Source organism: Mustela putorius, unplaced genomic scaffold (assembly GCF_011764305.1).
Source record: "Mustela putorius furo isolate JIRA1106 unplaced genomic scaffold, ASM1176430v1.1 tig00003858_pilon_pilon_pilon, whole genome shotgun sequence".
Classification (NCBI taxonomy): domain Eukaryota; kingdom Metazoa; phylum Chordata; class Mammalia; order Carnivora; family Mustelidae; genus Mustela; species Mustela putorius.
This window is the reverse complement of record NW_025422010.1, coordinates 10,922,583-10,945,848: the sequence shown is the minus strand read 5'-3', so window position 1 is coordinate 10,945,848 and position 23,266 is coordinate 10,922,583. Positions and strand designations below refer to the sequence as shown.

Sequence of the window (23,266 nt, the reverse complement as noted above, 5' to 3'; positions counted from 1 at the left end):
CCCATGTTGCTCCCACTCCTCACCAACCTGCCAGAGAGGGAGGAAAAGAAGAGACAGGGACCAGCACACCCCCCTGCCAACACACACCCTGAATACAGTTCTCCTGAGATGGTCATGGAGAGCCCAGTTGTTTACAACAGATGAGCCCTGTACCCTGGGGTCCACCCTAACCTCCAGCCATCCCACTGGCCTCCCAGGCACCCTTTAGCATCCCCCCAGGACTCCCCATTCCCAGAACAACTGAGGATACCTTGCCTGCCCTTATACTTCCTATGTCACCTGTTGTTCCTACTCTCACCAGGTTCCCTGAGCTAGAAAATTCTCCATGGCCCCATGTCCTGATGAGTTCCCCAGCCTGGGACCAGTGTGGAGCAGTGGGCCCAGAGCTCACCTTTGACACCACAACCAGATGCACTTCCCCACAGAAAACACTGAAACACGGTACATTCTACAATATAATAATAACATCCTATTGTTTGGATAGGGAAATGTATGTAGGAACAAATACATGACCAAGGAAGAAACTTTTGTGATACTGTAGTAGTGGGCTGCCTCTGATCCGTGCCCAGGTCATTCCAAATGGCTGGGAGTGGTGGTACAGGAAAAGGCAGACCCCCATGCTTTAGAACACAGCTCTCAGATTACTCATTTGAGGTGGCACGCATCTTAAATCGGGGCTCTGGGAAGGTACCCGCACCTGACTGATGGACCAAGAAAGGCTGTCACAGACATCAGAAACACCAAAGCAGAAGCACTCCGAGCAGCCCTCAGGGTTTCTCTCCTTCAGGTTATAGAATCCTGGCTTGCAGAGGTCACAATTGTCTCCCTCAACATTTTCCTGCAAGGAATAGAGAGAAGATTAGCTTTGAAACCAGTGTGTCTAGGTAGGTAGAATAAAGTGGCATTAACATGACATTAACAAGAAAGGTGTTTGCAGAGAAACAGTTAAGAAAATAGATGCTCCAAGGAGATGTATAGCTTCATGAAGTCATTATTTCCAGAACAGATATTTTTGAAATTATGACCACTTAATTTTGTAGTCAAGAATGAGGGTCAAAAGGGGTGCCTGGGTGGCTCAGTGGGTTAAAGCCTCTGCCTTCGGCTCAGGTCATGATCCCAGGGTCCTAGGATCGAGCCCCGAGTCGGTATTTCTGCTTAGCAGGGATCCTGCTTCCTCCCCTCTCTCTCTCTGCCTGCCTCTCTGCCTACTTGTGATCTCTGTCAAATAAACAAATAAAATCTTTAAAAAAAAAATAATGAGGGTCAGGATCCCAGAGCTCAGTCATTTATATTGAAATGACTTTTATGGTATTGCTTGGTTCTAAATCTTCCATTTTTGTGATCTTTCGAGAATTTTAAAGCCTGAGGAGGGTATATATCTGTCTTATTAATATAGAAAGGTATATATTTGTCTTATTAAAAACTGCTCAAGATTATTTTCAGTCACTTATATCATATGCTTAAGACCCTGCTTACATGGGAAGAAGCACAGAAGATAGAATGGGAAGTCCAACAAGTCATGGTTATTATGGGGAAACGGGTATTAATATCAGATAGCAAAAGGTCCCCACTCCCTGTTACCTAACAACTGATTTTTATCACTGTCCAATTCCTTTTTAAGAGAAATCCAAAATAACATCTCTGCCTTTAATTAATATTTTTATAAATTTATTATTTATCTGCTTCTTCTTGAAACATTAAGCTGGACCAGAATGTCGGATAATGGCCCAGGCTAAAGAAATGAAGCATTTGGTTTCACCTTGGAAGTCACAGAAATACCTCTGGAATAGACAGCCATTGCCCAGAAAGCAAAGAAAGAAATAAAATTGGGTGCCCATCAGAGGCTAAGGACAAGGACTGTGACAGAGCATCATGCTTCTCAGGAAGGTACAGGAAGGAGACTTCTACTTAAACCTTGCTGCTTTGCTCAAAAACTGATCGCCTGAGCCGATGGGCTGTGTTGTTTTCTTAGGACACCTCAAAGGAAACTCAGGGTCATCTTTAACCTGCACACGTACCTTACAGAGACAAGGCTCTGAGCATGGGTCCTCATTCACACTCCCAGCCCGACTACACTCACAGCGGACGCAGGTTGGGTAAGCCTTGTAACCAAACTGGCAGCGATCACATTTTTCTCCTGCGTAGCCTTCCTTGCATGGGCATTGACCCGGCCGCTTCCCTGGGAAGAAAAGGATGGCAATCCTCAATAGTAGGGCAAAAACGTTAAAGCAGGGGTTGGAAACTATTTCTCTAAAGGGCTGGAGATGAACTATTTCAAGCTTTGTGGCCAGAAATCTCTGTTGCAATTACCAACTCTGCCCTAAGTGCCTGGGACCAGCCACACATAACACCTCAACAGATAGGCATAGCTCTGTTCCAATAAAACTTGATTTACAAAAACAGGGGGTGTACCAGATACGGCACACAGATCACAGTTTATCTTGGTTTAAAAAAAGAAAACAGGGGCGCCTGGGTGGCTCAGTGGATTAAGCCACTGCCTTCGGCTCAGGTCATGATCTCAGGGTCCTGGGATCGAGCCCCGCATTGGGCTCTCTGCTCAGCGGGAGCCTGCTTCCTTCTCTCTCTCTGCCTGCCTCTCAGCCTACTTGTGATCTCTCTCTCTGTCAAATAAATAAATAAATAAAAATCTTAAAAAAAAAATTAAAAAAATAAAATAAATAAAAAAAGAAAACAGAGATGAAAAACAGAGGCTGGTGGAAATGTCCAATGGCGCCATGACTTTGGAAAACTGGGTACATGATATGATGAACACTGGCTGTTAAACACAAGTAATAAATTATTGAACAGTACACCTAAAGCTAAGGATGCCCTCTATGACAGTTAATTGAATTTAAATAAAAATTAAAAAAAAAAAAAAGAAAGGAAAGCAGTTTGGCATTTCTTCAAAGTATGAAGCATGTTACTCTATGACCCAGGTATTCCACTCTTAACCATTTACCCAAGAACAATGAAAACATACGTCCACAAAAAAAGCTAGACACGAATGTTTGTAGCAGCATTATTTGTAATAACCAAAGAGTGGAAACAAATGAAATACCCATCAACTGATGAGTGGCTTATGAAATGTGGAACATACATATGATAGAGTAGTATTCAGAAAAGTAAAAAAAAGGACCAATGGAGGCTACAGCATGGATAAATTTATACGAAATGTCCTGAATAAGCAGCTCCATGGGCAGAAAGTAGATCAGTGTTTGCCTAGCACTGGGGCAGAGGGTGTGGAGGGAAATGGGAAGTGATTACCAAGGGGAAGGGGTTTCTTACAGAGTGATGAAAATTGTCTAGTCGTAGGCTGTGTTGATGGCTGCACACACAAGTGTACCCCAAAACATTGAATCCTGTACTTTAAATGGGCGAATTGTATGTTAGTGAACTGTATCACAAAATAAAGCTTTTTTTTTTTTTTTTGAAAGTGCAAGGGGAATGATAAAGGGCAATCAGCACTATTTTTGCTTTTAACACCAGCTCTGAAATTTCCTAGTTGTGTAACCTCAGCCAGGTTTCTTAACTGCTTTGAGCTACAGCTTCCTTGCCTATAAAATGTGTTAAATAATTTCTATCTGCTCTGGTTGAATGTTTAAATGATGTATTTCTTAAAGTGAACCCAATCAAGGGTAATCGTCACTACAATCACCATCATCCTCATTATCATTAGCATCCCATTACCAGTCACAGGGAAGGATTAATTCAGTTGTGTAAATTACCCCCTGCATTGAGGGTGGGCTCCACACTTGGCAAACCCTTCCCTGCTGGTCAGTATCCACTTTAACTGATAGTGACCGAGAATTTGATGAGGTCACAGAAGTCTTTGAACAGATGCAACTTTTTCAGGAGATTGTGCTATTTGCAAGTCCTTTGCCAGTTTTTGCAACAGAAAGAACACTGACATTTACAAAGTCAGCAGGAGAATTTGTTTGCTTTGCCAGATGATGTGTGCAAAAGCCTTGTGAGTGTCTTGTAAGAGCTAAAGAGAAGGATTGCTATTTACTGTGTTCCCCTATGGCTTTAAACTGGGACTTATTTCTTCTTTTATCAAATGCTCAATTATCTGCTCAAATGTCATTCCATCACCCCAAGATTGCCCTCTTACACCCCACCTCCCTCCAATCATGACTCCTAAGTTTGCTCCATGCCCATAGCATTCATCCCTACCCGGAGTTATACTATGCGTGTACTTCGTTGAGTGTCTGCCTGTGAGCAGAACTTTTGCTCATCTTGTTCAAGTACATATTCCTGGGCCCTAAAAAATTCCTGGGCCACATAGTAAGTAGGTTGATAAATATTTTATAAACAAAAGAATCAGTAAAGAATCATGTGATCTGATTCTATCCAGTGATGATAGTTCCACCAAGCACAAATTTTCCATGCACCGCCCCCCCCTAGATCAATTCAAGCACAAAAGCGAACCAAGGAGCTACCTTTGTGTAAGTCCGATTGGAGCTCATCTTTAATACAGACTGAACTCAGGGACCCAAAAGGGTCACAGTCACAAGGACGACAAGGGTTGTCTTCATAAGGAGACACCTGAAAGACAGAGTTTGTCCTGGATTATCTTACCAGAATGAATGACAATAGTAGCAATAATATCAACAATAATACCAATGACAAGTTATTGACTTTTTATTCAAGATGTGACTATTATAATGATTTTGTATATCCAGGGAGTGTAGGTCTCAGGAAAATAATGCGAGCTCAAGACAGAAAGCCCCAAATGTTTTTGGATGGGATGGCAGCCAGTGTCGTTAGTAAGGTGCCTTCCTTCTCCTTGATCACTGTTACAGGGCTCCCCTTGCTCCTCTCTATCTCTCACAGTCATGTATAACCATCACCTAGACCAGACCTCTGTAGGAGCCGGGTGATAACGACTTATCAGGTCAGCAGAGGATGGACCAAGCACTCCCTACGGGCAAGATACAGCTGCGATAGTTTTTGGCTGACTCTTCACATTCACAGTTAATATTACAAAACCAAGACTACACAGACAGTAGGGCACCAAATCCAAGTTAAATTAAAAAGTGAGCATCCTACTCTGATTAAGAAAACAGGACAGACTGGATAGGAAGTGGATATCTGAAAAAGGCTACTAGGAGAATAAGAATATAAAGAAAATATTACAGAAGGAAATGAGTTTCCAATATTGGAGATGACCATTAGCAAAATCTCTTTTCCATTTTGGAAAGACAATGAAATTCAGCTCTGGTGAAGAAACACTCTCACCTTGTATGGTCTATAATATAAACGCTCTCACCTTGTATGGTCTATAGTATCCGTCAATACAGGTCTCACAATTGATCCCCATGGTGTTCTGCAGGCAATTGATGCAAACCCCGCCTCCTTGGAACTGTCCAGCAGTATTCAAACTCCTCCTCTGACTGGCAACAGTTTCATCATAGTAACAGTCTTGGGCTTTATTGTGACAATTACATTCTAGGAGAATTCGAGCATCTCAATTAATGTATTTATTAAGTCCTATATAAAGAAAACCCTTCCCTCCCTAAGTAAGTTTCTAGGACCGTAAATTAAATCAAAATTCCAGAATAAGTAAATTTAATAGATTATGGGCAATTTTACAGAGGACGATTGGGAGTAGACATCAAAATTATACACATGCATATCCATTTGACCCCTCAACCTATCTTCTGGGATCATAATCCCACAGAAATACCTGCATTTATGAATGATATCTACAGGCTTGATCATCACACCGCTGTTCGTGTTAACAGAAGACTGGGAACAACGAAACTATCCATGGATGGGTAGCTATTTTAATTATATATCGCATCCATTTAAAACAGCATTCCAATAGAGAACAAACTGGTGGTGACCAGAGGGGAGTTGGGTGGAGGGAAGGGCAAAATAGGTGAAGGAGATGAAGTCACACTCATCCTCATGAGTACTGAGTAATGAATGTATCATACACCTGAAACTAACATAACACTGTGTGTTAATCATACTGGATCAAAAGAAAAATAAATAAATAAAATAAAAAAAGAAGAACAGTGTTTCATATTGCTAACATGGAAAGATTTTCAAGACATACTATTAGCTATAAAAGCAATGTATAGAATGATAGGCCTGGCATGTCAGGTCCCACGTAGGAGCTACGGTGGGGGGAGGAATAGGCTGATGTATGTTTTATTTGCATAAAAATTTCAGGAAGAACATAATATGAAATAGTAAAAAGTAGGATGGATGGAGACAGAGTGGAAGTAATACTTTTCCCTACATATTGTTTATATATTGGTGGATGCTGGAATCGTGTGACTATATCGCGTACTTAAAATTTAAATCACACATCACTTTGGGAACTCTTTGAATATATAGAGTTACATACTAGTCAAAATGTCAAGTCATCATCAGAGTAAGCGTATTGAGAAGGAAAAACGCTACATCCTTCCATTCTCAGGAGACCTACTTTCGCACGTGTTCCCGGCGGAAACGGTTCCAGGCCGCCAGGGCTGCTGGTGGTACCCCGGGCAACACCGGCTGCAGCTCTCTCCACAGGTGTTATGCTCACACAGACATTGTAGTTTCTAGAAATGGGAAATACAAAATGACATCTGGAAATTAACCTGCATAATTTTTGTAACTTTATTTGTAACAGAGCTGATCACGGTCACATATCCAGCATGGTGGTGACCCTGAGGACATAGGGCTCCAATGGAGCGTGGAGGCATTCATTGTTGGAGGAAAATATATGCACGTGACCTGGTTACAAACAGAAATGAGAGAGAATAAAGTAGAACTAAAACTGAAATGAGCTCATGAACAAAAACTTTTCCAAATAAGATGCACTAATGTTTAGGGTTTATAAGCACCTCCTAAACACTTGGTTGATCTGCCTCATTTTCAGCCTCAATAGAGGATAATCCTATTTGAGAGTCAGCGAATTACAAAGACTAGAGGGGGATGGAATACCAAGTCACTTCATATAAGTTGTTTAAAAGGAAACAGGGCGTCATACTATTCACTTAATATTATGCTAAAATGGGTAAAATTGATTTTCTCTTGATTTAGTACCACAAACATGGAAGAGGGCCAAAATGGGAGGAAAGCAAACATTCTTTAAAAAAAAAAGCATAAATGATATAAATTATAACTGCATGGTTTTTGCTTTGCAGTCTTATACAGAAAAGAGCTTCAAAGATCATACATGGAACCGTATACCTGAAAATGGTTAAAATGGTAAATTTCATGTTACGTATATTTTACAACAAAAAAATTCATAGTATATATTTATTTAGAAATACATCATCCAAATGAAAAAAAAATAAAAGAAATAAAAGGCATCGAAACTGGTAAGGAAGAAGGAAGGCATGTTACTATATACGGAAACCCCAAAGACTCCACCAAAAAACTACTAGAACTAATAAATGAATTCAGTGAAGTTGCGGGATGCAAAATTAACCTACAGAAATCTGTTGCATTGCTATGCACTAATAATGAAGCAGCAGCAAAGGAAATTAAGAAAGCCATCCCATTTACAATTACACCAAAAACAATAAAACATCTAGGAGTAAACTTACCCAAAGAGGTGAGAAAACTGTCCTCTGAAAACAATAAAACACCAATGAAAGAAATTCAAGATGACACAAAAAAATGGAAAGAAATTCCACACTTGTGGATTGGAAGAACTAATGCTGTTAAAATGCTTGTACTACTCAAGTGAATCTATAGATTTAGTGCAATCCCTACCAAAACACCAATAGCATTTTTCACAGAATTAGAACAAACAATCCTACCATTTGTATGGAGCCATAAAAGACCTCAAATAGCCAAAGCAATCTGGAAAATGAAAAATAAAATCAAAGGTATCTCAATTCCGGAATTCAAGTTATATTACAAAGTGGTAGTAATTTAAACAGTATGGTACTGGCATAAAAAACAGATATATAGATCAATGGAATAGAATAGAAAACCAAGAAATAAACCCAGAATTATATGGTGAATTAAGCTTTGACAAAGGAGAAATGAATATACAAGGAGAAAAAAATATCTTCAATAAATGGTGTTGCGAAAACTGGACAGGTACATGCAAAAGAGAGAAACTGGACCACTTTCTTTTACCATACATGGAAATAAATTCAAAATGGATTGAAGACCCAATGTGAGACCTGAAACCATAAAAAGTCTTGAAAAGAGCACAGGCAGTAATTTCTCTGACATGGGCAATGGCAACATTTTTCTAGATATGTCTTCTGAGGCAAGGGAAATGAAAGCAAAAATCAACTATTGGGACTACATCAAAATAAAAAGTTTCTGCACAGCAAAGGAAGCCAACAACAAAACTAAAGGCAACCTATTGAATGGGAGAGGACATTTGCAAATGACACACCCAAGAAAGAGTTAGCATCCAAAATATATAAAGAACTGATCCAGGACGCCTGGGTGGCTCAGTTGGTTAAGCAGCTGCCTTCGGCTCAGGTCATGATCCCGGCGTCCTGGGATCGAGTCCCACATCGGGCTCCTTGCTCGGCAGGGAGCCTGCTTCTCCCTCTGCCTCTGTCTGCCATTCTGTCTGCCTGTGCTCACTCTCTCCCTCTCTCTCTCTGATAAATAAATAAAATCTTTAAAAAAAAAAAAAAAGAACTGATCCAACTCAACACCAAAAACAAACAATCCAATTAAAAAATAGGCAGAAGACAAAAAAAGATATTTTTCCAGAGAAGATATCCAGATGACTTACAGACAAATGAAAAGATGCTCAACATTACTCATCATCAGGGAAATGCAAATCAAAGCTACAATGTGATGTTGTTTCACACCTGTCAGAATGACTAAAATCAACAACACAAAGGATAAGGATATAGAGAAAGGAGAAGAGGTTACACCTACACTCCTGGTGAGAGTGTAGACACACTGGTGTAGACACTGTGGAAAACAGTGTGGAGGTTCCTCGAAAAATCAAAAATAGAACTACACTATGATCCAGCAAATGCACTACTGGGTATTTACCCAATAAATATAAAAATGCTAATGCAAAGGGGGTACTCGTACCCTATGTTTATTGCAGCATTATTTATGATAGCCAAACTATGAATGAAGCCCAAGTGATCGTCAATAGATGAATGAAGAAGTGCTATCTTCTACAATGGAATATTACTCAGCCATAAAAAAGAATGAAATCTTGCCATTTGCAACATGGATAGAACTAGAGAGTAAGTCAGCCAATGACAATGACAAATACCATATGATCTCACTCATATGTAGAATTTAAAAAGAAAGAGAGGCAGAGGCACATCAAGAAACAGACTCTTAGTCATAGATAACAAACGGATGGTTATCAGCGGGGAGTGGTGTGGAGTAGGGAAGATAGGTCAAATAGTGATAGAGATTAAAGAGTATGTTTATCATGATAAAAAAAATCTTCTTGGGGCTGGACAAATGAGGAAAAAACAAACAAAAGAAATATATCTTCCAAAGAAAGTGGAATAAATTTGTTCAAAAAAATGAAACCAGTTAAATTACCTGAAAAAAATTTTTTTGCAGCATAATTTCATACCTTTCAACATCTGACTTGAGTAAAGAAAAAAAAACAGTAAGGCAAACACTGTAGCTATAACTCGTCTTTTAAAGTTTTAATAAACTGTAAAATACTGGAACTCACCTTTGTAGTTTCATCCCAGGGGCAACTACTGGCATGTCCATAACAAATACACATTCCTCCAACAGAAATGTCTTTGATTGAATAGTAATACTAAGGAAAAAGAACGTGACAAACAGAAATTAAGGCCTCTTTTATTTCAGTTCAAAGAAAATGTTGGGCTCTCCAACATACAGCTCAGCTGTTACGGGTAACCTAAAAAATAATTTGACACACCTTTTAAATTATACTTCATGCACAAAAATCCTTGTGTTGATTTTAAACAAAAAGTGCCCCAATGAGCTCATCAACAGAAACCAAATGAATCTAAAAGAATTCTGAACTCGGCTGCACCTCATACCAGCCAGTCATATTCAAAACCCATAAAAAAACACTGAATGCAGCACTCTACAATTGAATATAGTACTTTATACAAAAGATAACAATGCATGACCAAGTAGAATTTTCCCCCAAAATGCAAAGTTCGTTCAACATAGGAAGATCAGTAAAAGTAAATCATCATATTAACAGGATAAAGGAGAAAAAATCATTTGATCATTTCTATAAATTCACGAAAAATGTGTTACAGACATGTTTACCACCATCCACTTAAAAAAACCTGCCAAGCCAGTAAAAGAATCTGTTCAGCTCTACTAAAGGGAATCCATGAAAACCTAAGAGCTAGCAGTGAAAGATTAAGTGCTTTCCTCTCATCATTTCCATTCCACATCTATGGGAGGTCCCATCCAGTTCAATAATGCAAGAAAAAAGAAATCAAAGACAGAAAGAGTGCACAGTAAGGCCAAATTCTCATTATTTGTAGATGATATTATTGTGTACTTGGGAAAGTCTAAAACAAACAAACAAACAACCTACTAGAAATAATCTGTGACTTTAACAATTTAGCAAAAATAATATACAAAATCAATCAACAAAAATGGGCTGTATTTTTACACATTAGCAAAGGAGAATAAAATCTAGAAAGCAATCTATTAAGGCCAACAGACAAAAATGTATATTAAGAATAAACTGAATAATAGAGGTACAAATAAACAAATAACGAAACACTGCCAAGAGGAATTACAGAGGGCCAAGACAGGTGGAGAGATACAGGATGTTCACAGATTAGAGAATCCAATATTATCAAAATGTCTTCTGAAGTCCTTCTCAAACTGATCTATCAATCCAGTGGAATCTCAATGAAAATATTAACAGGATTTTTTTTTGGGGGGGGAGGCAGAAATTAACAAACCCATTCTAAAATGTACAAGGAGACAAAATGAATCTAGAATAGCCAAAGATATCGAAAAAGAACTCAGTTGGGCTATTTTAGTACCTGACTTCAAGGCTTAAGTCTAAAACACTACAGCAACTGAGAACATTTGTTATTGGCATGAAGACAAATGGTGCTGGCACAGTTGCAGGCATATACAGGGAAATGAAGAGCCTTGACCTCTACCTCACACCAAACACAAAAATTAATTTGAAATACAATAGATGTAAAAGCTAAAACTATAAAGCTACCAGAGAGAAGCCTAGGGTAACATCTTTGCAAACCTGGAATTAAAAAAGGGGTTTTCAGGAAAGATACAGAAAACATGAACTATTAAAGAAAAAATAATATATGGGACTTCATTAAAATTAAAACCTCTCAAATGTAATGGGAAAGTGAATAAGCACACTCCAGACAGAGAAGATATTTGCAATGTGGAGATCTGACAAAGGACTTGTACACAAAATATAAAGAAGTCTTTTATAGCTCTGTAATAAGGAGACAGAATGACCCAAATGAAATATGGACAAAAATACTCGATCAGATACCGATGAGCACGGGCTCACATGTTTCATCAGGGAAATACAAATTAACCTCACAAGGAACCGTCCCCATATACATATGAGAATGGCTGATCTGAAAATGGGTTGAAGGGTGCCTGGGTGGTTCAGTGGGTTGAGCCTCTGCCTTCAGCTCTGGTCATGGTCTCAGGGTCCTGGGATCGAGCCCCACATCCGGCTCCCTGCTCAGTGGGGACCCTGCTTCCCCTTCTGTCTCTCTGCCTGCCTCTCTGCCTACTTGTGATCTTTGTCAAATAAATAAATAAAATCTTTAAAATAAAAAATGAAAATGAGTTGACAACCCAAATCTGTGACAATCTGTCATACAACAGCACTCTCACCGGTTGCTGGTCTACAAAACGGTAAAACTTTCTGTACGGCTTCACAAATTCTTCAATATTAAACACACAGCTACACTATAACTCAGTAATTCCACTCCTAGTTTATCCAAGGGATTTGAAAATATTTGCCCACATAAGCCTCGTATATTTACTATACACTTAAAATCAGTACATCTTTTTGAATGTAAATTATAACTCAAACTTTAAAATTTCCTTTTAAAAAGCGAGAACAACAGCTTACTTGCTAAAGATCAGATGCGGAGTCAGACCAGAGTGTAAAGAGCAATACCGCAGCACTCGCTACAGAATGGCATTATGGAAGGGTGGGGGAAGGGCAAGGACGCAATGTCAGAACCATCCCCTAGTTGAGAAAGGTGGCATGTTAAACAAAGCATATATAATGATCTTCAGCGAAACAAGGGGGGAAAAGGCCAACCTGGGAGAACGAAGCCAATCAAAAAGAAAAGTCTGTGTTCCTTAAACAAAATAAACCTTTCACAATGGGCGAGAGCTCTGCCATAGACTCACCCGTCTTGTAACAATAGGATCAAGGTCTTTAGGATCACGGTGGCTGAGGGTCATGAGATCGGCGTTGAGGGTTCTAATGCGCTGTAAGCGAAGGCGAATATATCGGGCGGAAGTAAACTCCAACAGCTTGGGTGAAAGATCATCAGCGCTCGGTCTGCCGTTGACTAGTGATGTGTGAATCTAACCATAAAGACATCAAAACAAACAAATGTCCATCTTAACCATGCAAAAATATAGCCCTGATTGTTTAACTTCAGGACATAATCTTTTACTGATACTACTTAAAAATCAAACCGAACAACTAGATTCTTGTAGAAACCCAACATTTGTTAAGTATTATCAATGAACACCATGATCACAAAACATCTTCAATTAATTTGAAGTTATGCCTTCTGGCAGCTCAGAAATGGCTAGAAAACTTAACAGGACCACTTCTCCCAGTGTGGAGGGTATTTCAACATGCATCATTAGGCTATGACTCCTATGAAACAAATTCTAAATGCCCAGAACATACTGGAGAGAGTGAGAGAAGGTTCCAGAAAGCTTTGTATACCCACTCTCTTAATCTCAGCTCTCGAAACAATGCAGTCTTGCTGCGGCATTCCTGCTGGGAAGAGTCCTCAGGAGAGGATTTGTAGTTTTATCTCATCAAACCAGACACTACTAAAGAATGGCTTGTTTTTTGGGGGCGCCTGGGAGGCTTAGTTAGTTAAGCATCTGACTCTTGCTTTTGGCTCAAGTCATGATCTCAGGATCATGAGATCGAGCCCCTCACTGGGATCTGCCCTGATTAAAATTCTCTCTCAGTCTGCCCTCCCCTGCACCCACATCCTGCTTCCTCTACTTACCAGAAAAAAAAAAAAAACAAAAAAACTTGTTTTTTATTATACTCTGACTTTTTTTTTTTTAAGATTTTATTTATTTATTTGAGAGAGAGAGCATGAGAGGGGAGACAGTCAGAGGGAGAAGCAGACTCCCCATGGAGCTGGGAGCCCAATGCAGGACTCAATCTGGGACTCTGGAATCATGAAGTGTGAATCATGAAGTGTGAATTCTGGGCATGGTGAGCACTGAGCTATAGTATTTCACGAGCCATCTCCAACTCTCAACACCTCCAAACAGGAGAATGTCGCAGAGAAAACTAGAAACTACATCTTTTAGAGGCATTTTCACTCTCCCTTTAATATTTCAACAAATGTGCTTGCCCTGGTGTCATGGGAAAGGTGCTTTAAGAGGATCTGATAGAGTTATTGAGTCACGGTAAACGGAAGACTAAGGGCTCTTCCTGAAAGGAAGAAATCAATAAGGTGAAATGTATGGGTTACAACATCAATCATCAGGAGACTCCCGTCAATATCTTGAACACAGCTAGATAGTTAAAGATCTCTGTAATCTGTACTCAGAGAAATCGACCTGGAATGTCTGATATTGGCTCTTACAATGGCTATCTTTACATCAGAGGTGAGGGCTCTGGAGAAAAACCCGACATGGCTGTGGTGGGCACAGTACCTCTCCATGCTCAAGGGGCACCAGGCGAGAATAGTAAGAGGTGCAGATCACTTCGTCATCAGCCCTGTAGGTGGGCGGCCCCCGTCTCGGAGTGATATTGTAACGAGTCAAACACTCCGTGTCACTAACTGCATAATACTGCCAGGGGCTGAACACTGTGCCGTCCAGAGAACGTTCCAAAATCCAGTTCCCAGGTCGAGGCGCATTAGCAGCTTTGATGATGACGTAGGCGACTTGAAAGACCTAAAACAAGGATAGTAATAAATGTCAATCAAGAACCATTAGAACCTCTTGAAAATAAATTGCCTCTTGGGAGACTGATAGGATGATCGCCAACGTCTCCTCATGCTTTTGGGTGTAATTCCATATAAATGTTGATCAGAAATAGGTCTTGTGAATATTCCCCTAGAGGCATCACTTTGCCAAATAAACTCAAAAAAATACTCTCACAAATAAATGTGTATAATTACAACCATCGTGAACAGTAGTAATATTAGCACAAGTGCTTGTTCTCTCGTTTTCAGTGTCATCGGGATCCTGAATGATAGTAGTGACATCACATTACACCAATGGTAGCTCAAGTGTATTTCTTTAGTAATTTGGAAATAACACATCTGAATATGAGGGGGAAAAGTCCACTACGTGTGTGCCTATTTGAATGACGTCAATCCAAAACATGAACAATACAGAAAGCCGACAAGGATGTAGAACAATAGGAACTCCCATGAATCGCTGACAGGAATGCAAAATGGTAAAGCGGCTTTAGAATGTGGTTTGTCAGTTTCTATAAAAGCTAACCATATTCTTACCGTGTAACCCAGCAACTGCACTGCTCGATACTTACCTAAATGAATGGAAAATTTCCAAAGGCGAATGGATGAACAAAGTGTGATACACGGTCCACTAACATATTATTCAGTGATAAAAAGAAATAAGCTCTCACACTATAAAAAGATATAGAGGAAATTTAAATGCATGTTGTTAAGTGAAAGGGCCAATCTGAAAAGGCTACATATAATATAATCCCCAAAATATGGCATGCTGGATAAGGTAAAAAAACAGAGACAGAAAAAGATCAGTAGTTGCCAAGGGTTGAGGGGGAAGGACAAATGACCTCCAGGGGGCCACAGAGGATTCTTAAGGCCGTGAAGCTACCCTGTAGAATATGTAATTGTGGACACGTGTCATTAAACATCTGTTAAAACCCATAGAATGTGCAACACAAAGAGTGAAACACTGTAATTACTTAATTAGTAATAATGTATCCACATCAGCTCACCAGTTTAAACAAATATTTTACACTAATGCAAGATGTGAATAAGAAGGGGAATGGATGCAGAAGAGTGAGGGGTGTATGGGATTCCATACTTTACACTCGTTTTTCTGTAAACATTAAAAACTGTTCTGAAAGATTACAAACTGTTCATTTAGAAAGAAATAAAAAGTTAGAAAGTGCAGAGCTTGCATAACAGGGGGAAATGGGATGTAGATGAGCAATAAATAGCCAGGCAAGTCTTGCATTTGGAAGGGAATCTTGTTGCTGCATAGCCCCAAATTCAGCACTAAAAGGAATCATGTGTCCACTAACCAGCCCCTCTTGGAACAATCCAGTGACAGGAAATTCACTTGCTCTTAAGATAGTTCTTTTGTTTTATGGAAATTTCCTCTGTTAGGGGATCTTTCCCTGAATTGATTCTCAAGGTGCCTCATAAATTCCATTCTCTGGAGCTGCAGAAAACATGAGGATTCCATTTCATGTAGCTTTCCTATAGACACTTAAATAAATAATCATATATCATCTCCAGAATCCAAAGTTCTCCGCTCCAACTTCCTGTTTATCTGAAAATATTTACCATTTCACAAGACTCTAAAAAATGGAGATGCCCAGGAATGCCTGGCTGGCTGAGTTGGTTATGTATATGACTCTTGATTTCAGGTCTGGCCATGACCTTGGGGTGGTAGGACCGAGCCTCATGTGGGACTCCAAGCTCAGCAGGGAATCTACTTGAGATTCTCTCCCTCTCCCTTAACCCCTCCCCCAACTTGTGTGCTTTCTCTCTCTCTCTCTCAAATAAATAAATAAATCTTTTTTTTTTTAAATGGAGGTGCCCAGTGAGACAGCATGATGGGGCAGCCCATTAGAGACGGATAGAAGGAAAGGAAATTCACAAAGACAGCAGAAATGAAATGTATTTCCCTTCTGTTTTCCAGTTTCACATTTACAATGGAAAGAACTAACGGGATGACTTCATGCATGTTAAGAACTTTATGCGTATCATCTCATTTAATCCCAAACAACTCCTTGAGTTCCAAATGACTGTTGTGCCTCTTACATATTTGGAAACTGATGTATAGAGAAATTGAGAGACAAACTACTGAGTCATAGGTCCCAATAAGAACACTGGCCCCCACAAGTCCACACATACCTAAGGCTGCTGAACTTCCTTTTTGTGATACCCAAATAAAAGACACCTAAGTTCACTTGCACACTGGGTCATCTAAACAAATGCAGTGGCAGCTGTTCCAACTAACTCTGGAGTTTCTATTGGGAGAGCCTGGGATGAGCTGGGGGTGGTGGGGGGCGGGGATGGGAGGTTGTGTAAGAAACAAAAATTAATGACAGCTAATGCTAATGGAGCATGTACTGTGGCCAACAATGAATTATTAATAATTAATAATATTTAAAGAATTATTAATAATATTAATACAATTAATAAGCTACTTAATAATTAATTAGAATTATTAGTGCCTCATTAGAATCATTGGCTTTTCTAATTCTATCACTAAATTCTTCTTATGAAGTATATATTGTTATTTCTGTCACTTTACAGATGAGAAAACTTAGGCATGGAAAGGTTATGTAATCCCAGGATCTCATAGGTACTGTGAGAGCCACAGGGACTCCCGGGTGGCCCAGTCAGTTAAGGATCTGCCTTTGGCTCAGGTCATGATCTAGGGTCCTGACATCAAGCCCCACATCTGGCTCCCTGCTCGACGGGGAGTCTGCTTCTCCCTCTCACTCTGCCACTCCCCCTGCTTGTACTCTCTTGCTCTCTGTCAAATAAATAAATAAAATATTTTTTTAAAAATGTATACTGTAGGACTTTGAGCCCAGCAGTCAATCACCATGCTTTGCTGGTACAGAAGGCAAGGAAAAGGAAGGGCCACGTTCCAGGCTGGGGCAATAGGTGGGTGCTAACCCAGTTTTTCCATTATTGCAATACCCTGTTCTTGGATTTTCCTCAAACTCTTGTCAGCTTTCATACTGAGAGCTTAGCCATCTACGAGAAAATCAGGCTAAATCGAAGGACAACCATGAGGGGGAAACATCAGGACAATTCTTCAAGGAAGGAAATGTTTAACTCTTATCTTGATCAAGGCCTTGGGCTGTGAAGCTGGGTATTGTTCTCACAATCTCTCCATAGTCCTCAAGGTCCCCAAATTGGAAACCAAAAAACAAACCCAGAAAGGCACTACAAGCTGTGAATCTATGAAAGAAGAAGAGGAATGCATGAAGCATCTAAACATAGTTTGTCCTCAGTGAAGCCATGTTTTTGACTGAATTGTGTCTCCCCAAAACTCATATGTCAAAGTCCTAACCCTTACTACCTCAGAATGTGACTCTATCTGCAGACAGGGTCAAGAGGTCATTCAAGTTAAATGAGGCCATGCAGGTGAGCCCCAGTTTAACACGACCAGGGACTTCAGAAGAAGATTAGGACACAGATGCACACAGACCTAAGGGCGACCATGTGGGGATACCATGAGAAGCCATCTACAAGCTGACAACCTAAGTTCCAGAAGAAATCAACCTACCAACATGTTGACCTTCGACTTGTACCTTCCAGAACCCCGAGTATATAAATTTCTGTTGGGTGAGCCGCCCAGTCTTCGTTACTTGCTACGGTAGGCCTAGCAAATTGATACAAGCTCTGATTCACCAAGTGTGCATTGATCAGTAGGTCCTGGCTCACAACAGAGAAAAAGTTAGGGATTCTATGTTAGTAGATAGATCTTAAACATTTACGCAAATGAAATCTGTGATACTTCTGTTGCTCGTGTGTGTGTGTGTGTGTGTGTGTGTGCATGCACACACGTGTGCATGGCTGACTCAACTGCCTCCCCTCTCCATCTAAGGTTGGCCGCACACAAGCTGACAATGCAGGTTTTCACCAGACTTGCAGTCACTGCGGTCTTGCCAAACCTGACACTGACTCAGCCATTTCAAAATTCACCTTCATCACTGTTTTCCACCAAGTGGCCTTTGTTAATGATCACCGCAATGCACATAAACAGTGTCACCTAAATACAGTAGACTTATATCAAACACCACTTCCTGCAGAGAATCCAGACAGGAATTCCCATGTGGGCTCCTGTCTTCACTTACATATATATTAAATCCACCTCAGGCACGGGCATCTGACAAGCACAGGTAGTCTAATTCTCCAAAGGTGAGGGTTAACTTCCAATGTAGGTGGTGAAGTCAAGTCTCTCATCTCCACAGAAAGCTTGGCCCTTCTCTGCTGGAGCTCAGCCCATAATCTGTGGAGGACCCAGATACCACACGGGAACACCCCTCTGGAAATTTTCTATCCATACGAGCACTTATGGCCTTTGAAAAAGACCAGAGGGATGTTTTCCCTCTTATGTGCTGGAAAAGAGATTTTCCCAGACAGAAGAGTTTTAGGTTCTATGTCAAATGACATTTAAAAAGACTTAAGTGTGGAGCACCTAGGTGGCTCAGTCAGTTAAGCGTCTGCCTCCGACTCAGGTCACAATCTCAAGAATCCTGGGATCTAGCCCCACACTGGGCTCCCTGCTCAGTGGGGAAACTGCTTCTCCCTCTCCTGCTCCCTCTGCCTGTGCTCTCCTGCTCTTTCTGTCAAATAAATAAATAAAATCTTTAAGAAGAAAAAAAAGAGTTAAGTGTATTTGATAAGTAGTATTTCTCAATTATCCCCATAAAAGTAGTGTATTTATGCTTTGAAGCTTTATTTCGTATGATATTATTAGAAGATAAAATTCAAAATCATTATTTGAATATTTATTACTCAAGAATAGAGAAGTTATTATTTACTAGAAGGCCATCTACTACCACAGGCAACGAATCACTTCTGAGTTTAGAGTATCCATCACTCAAACATCTAGTTAGTTGATAATCTTGTGAAGTAACAAGCAAAGTTTGGGGCAAGGAAATCTTGGCACAAGGGATATGTGTAATGTACATTTTAGGTATGCCTCTTACAGACAATTACCTTAAAAGGTTGTTTCTACCATATTTTAGTTGACTATTTACTGTTATCTCCTAGTTTCAGGACCAGCATTCAAAATTAACAGACAGAAGGAAACAGATTTGTGAATGAGAAGAGAACTCTGGAATAAAACTAGATTTGTTTTTCTTTAAATTCGGTGTTGTCGTTAGAAAAGCAAAATAAACATGTCAAAATCCAATCTCCCCTGCCCCCAACTTTCTTCCCTTTCTGCCTTTTCTTTTTATTGGGAAGAGAAAGAACTGGTTGTCAGTAGTGACAAATTTAGATCAACTCAGTTTCTTTCCTTAATTTTTTAAAGATTCATGTCTCAGAAAATCGGGAACTTTGGAAGCAAGCTCAAGACACTTCAAGTAGACATTGAGGAAAAACAAAAGTACTAAAGGTGGTCACCAGCCAATAGAGGGCACAGCCACAGGAGCCTATCCGAACAGTGAAGAGGCACCTAGAACCAGCAATCTGAAGACGGACGGGTAAGGGATATTTGAAACATCTGCCAGAAGCAGTTGTTTCTTGACACCTAGAAAAGCTACTTTAAAAAAGGCAGGCCAGGAAGCTGTCCCATGCACCACATGTCACAGTTTCCATTTAAGGGTCACTAGCAGTGTTGCAACCAATGGAAAAGGGTTGAATCACTTTTAAGAAGTCAAAACTGAAGAGGAAGGGGTTGGTTTCCATTCCCTGTTCCCATGTTGTCTCCGCATCATTGTCCCCAGCGCTCAATGTCCCTGAGCACTCTGGAATGATTTTGCTAAGTTTTGTGGAAGCTTAGTTGGATCTACCTCAAAAGCACAAGCAGGATTGTCACCAAATGACTTTGTGAGCATGTCTACCTTTTTCCCATCCTGTAAGTGTCATGTGACAGCCCAGCACTCCCCTCCCCCAAAATGAGATAAACATGCTTGTGAGATATATTCAGAGATCATTCTCAGATCTGAGAAATACAAAAGGCACCTTTCCTATCCTCTGGTGCCTAACCTCCACCAGGTTTTCACCTGAATATCTTAGCCTTTGAAAGTATATAAGGATTTTCCCCAAAATGTCATCTTCCCTTTCTCAGTATGTAACAGGGGTGACAATAAAATAGCTTTTCTTTCTTCCCCTACTGACTGTGGAAGTAGGCTCAGAAATGTGTCCTGGAGACTGAAGAAAGAAGTTAGCAATATTCCAGAAAAAAAAAAAGGAAAAATGGACATCATGGCTTCAAATAAGTGGTCTGCCTGACATAGAGCCTTCTGTGTCATGGGCTCCACAAACGTGTGCAGACCTGCTCCATGACCTTGGCCTGTGGGCCGGGAACCTGTGTCCTGAGAATAATCTGCTCAGTAAAAGAAGAACAGAGATGTGACCCCAGATGGTCAGCTCTTCAGCCAGGTAGAAAAATGACTGCTCCTTTCCTGGGGAGCAGGAGCGATGGGGAGAGAAGCAGAAATCTTACTCTCAGAGATGCACTCCAGCAGGACACGAGGGAGGGAGCGAGGAATGAGCCTTAACAATTTTCTACTTACGGTTCATTCAATATACATGGATTGAGCATCTGCTTTGTAAGAGGGACTGTGACAGATGCAACCAATACAGCAGTGATGTGGGGGACGAGTAAAGGGAGAGAAGGGACAGAAGGACAGGGAGTGAAGACCCCGCAGGGCCAGAGCACAGAGCAGTGTAGAAATGGCAGGAAGCCAGGCTGGCCTGAGTGTAGACAGCGGGAGGGAGCCTGGGCAGGCTGTGGGTCCTTGCACTGTGTTCAGACTTCTAGACCACGAGAGGACCTTAAACCAGGAAGCTGCAGGATCGGCAGGGATGAAAAGATCATGCAACTGGATGTGGGCGCCGGGAAATCAGGGAAGGTGCTGGTGTTGACGTAGCGAAGACCAAGACCTAAGCAGAGACAAGGTCAAGTGGATCTTCAAGAGTTTTTTAAAAGGTCCTGTGTGAGTGAGAAAGAAAACACAAAGAGGCCAGGCAGAGCTCTCCAGCTCTCAACTTCTCAACTCAGCTTCTTTCTGGTTCATCTGTTAGATCTCCTGTTGGCCCACGATACCCGAGTCGCTCTAGCAATGCCTTCGTACCTATAGCTCCATGTCCCTTCTCCTCCTCCCTTGGCTCACTCTATGAAAGTAAAAGGGGCCCCTAACCATTAAGCCTTGCAAATCCAACAGGCAATACCATCCAGAAAAGCTGTGCAAATCTGCACTTGACTAACTCCATTAAACATTAACCTGTTCGTTACACATTTACAACTCCTAGAAACAATAATTGTGTGTTTCTTTCCTTTGTTCATGAAATCTAGCTGAATCGTTTATAGTTTTAGCGCTAGAGAGATTAGAAAGCAGTTTTTGTTTGTTTGTTTTTGCAAGACTTCGTTCTTTATGTGGGAAGTTGGTCTATGTCCTATTTAAAGATTCTCATTTTCCTTTAGAAACATCGAACTTCACTGAGCATCTGTCACTTGTCAGGCACTGAACTGATGGTTATCACATTTAAAGCTTTTTTTTAAAAGACTATCTAAATAAGTGTCTTATGCAGGAAGGCTTTTGTTTACTTAAAAAGATGTGACAGGAATGTAAAAGGGTGCAGCCATTATGCAAGACAGTATGGGGGGGGTCTCAAAAAATTAATCATAGAATTCCCTTTTGAGCCTGTAATTGCAATTCTGAATATATGCCCATTAAAATTGAAAGCAGGGGCTGAGACAGATACTAGCACACCAATGTCTACAGGAGCACAAATCACAATACCCAAGAAATGGAATTAACCCAAATATCCATCAATGGATATATGGGTAAACAAACTTTAGGATATCCCTATAATGGAATATTATTCAGCCTTAAAAAAGAATGAAATTCTCTGAGGTGCCTGGGTGGCTAGTGGGTTAGGCCTCTACCTTCGGCTCAGGTCATGATCCCGGGATCCTGGGATGGAGCCCTAAATTGGGCTCTCTGCTCAGTGGGGAGCCTGCCTCCTCCTCTCTCTCTGCCTGCCTCTCTGCCTACTTGTGATCTCTCTCTGTCAAATAAATAAATAAAATTTAAAAAAAAAAGAATGAAATTCTAATACATTCTATAGCATGGATGAACCTTGCAGACATGATGCTAAGTGAAATAACAAAGGACAAATAACTATAAATACCACCCACATGGGTTACCTAAAGTAGTCAAATTCATAGAGACTGAAATTAGAAGTATGGCTCATTGGGGCTGGGGAAGGGTGAGAGGAGTGGGGAGTTCGTGTACAAAGTTTTATTTTGGGATGATGGGAAAGTTCTAGAGGTGAACAGTGGTGATGGTTGTCCAACAACGTGAAGGTACTTAACGCCAGTGAACTGCACCCCTAAAAATGGTTCCTCAAGAAATAAAAAGATGTAAAAACAGGGAAAGAACATTAGATGGTATGAAGATTCAACTTTTTGTGGAAGATGGAGATTTCCAAATTGAATGTGAGTAGGAGTCCGGTATCTCCAGTGAGGGAATTCTGGAGAATCAGTGAAACCATGTGGAGGTCAAACACACAGTGTAAGGGCACGTCTAGAGTCTTCCCTTTCCTACATGACCCTATTTCTGTCATGTTCTCATGAGCTCCTGTAAGACATGATGGTAGTTCACTACGTATAAAACCTGAGCCCCAAACCATTAGGGTTTGAAAAGGAAGATGAGATCCCAGTGATGTCTTGTCTGGAGATCCACAGTTCAGACAGAATGCTTTCCCCCTGGGGTTCATGAGCTGACACCTGGGCAGCAGCTTCCTGTCTGGGCCCCCTGGGTCATTCTGGTAAAAAGCAAGAAATAACGCTCAGTGTTGGCCATCTCAACGGAGGCCATGATCATCTCACTAGCTTTCTTGTGTTTGTGTCCTATGAAGATCAAAGGAACTATGCTCTGATAATATGCCAGAAGGTATTAGAGAAAAGAGAAAAATGTTAAATTTTAAGTCTGACAATTCTCAGTCTCCTTCCAAATACCAGGGGGCAAGTTCGCAGGAACTACAAAATCTGCACTAGTTCAGCCACTTGCTGATTTGCTTTTAAAAATATGATGACTGCCTAAGTTTGACCAAAAGCTTTTCTAGAGGGGATGTTTGGGAACCCTGGTACTCCCCACTCCATTTTTCTGTCAATCTAAAATTTCTCAAAAAAAAAAAAAAAAGTCTATTGGCTATTCAGCGACAAAGCTGATTTCTGCATT

At 40.5% G+C, this 23,266-nt stretch overlaps 1 protein-coding gene across 1 annotated transcript in view; it reads right to left on the bottom strand.

The window, feature by feature from the left end:
- LAMA1 (laminin subunit alpha 1) overlaps window positions 1-23,266 on the bottom strand; it is a 157,436-nt gene that overhangs the window by 89,334 nt on the left and 44,836 nt on the right. The window contains exons 4-11 of the mRNA XM_004742732.3: window positions 13,816-14,058; window positions 12,307-12,486; window positions 9,629-9,718; window positions 6,437-6,554; window positions 5,270-5,448; window positions 4,440-4,545; window positions 2,019-2,179; window positions 698-838 (exon numbers count right to left, since the gene is read on the bottom strand). Coding sequence (XP_004742789.1) covers window positions 698-838; window positions 2,019-2,179; window positions 4,440-4,545; window positions 5,270-5,448; window positions 6,437-6,554; window positions 9,629-9,718; window positions 12,307-12,486; window positions 13,816-14,058 — 1,218 coding nt within the window. The remainder of the gene's footprint in view (window positions 1-697; window positions 839-2,018; window positions 2,180-4,439; window positions 4,546-5,269; window positions 5,449-6,436; window positions 6,555-9,628; window positions 9,719-12,306; window positions 12,487-13,815; window positions 14,059-23,266) is intronic.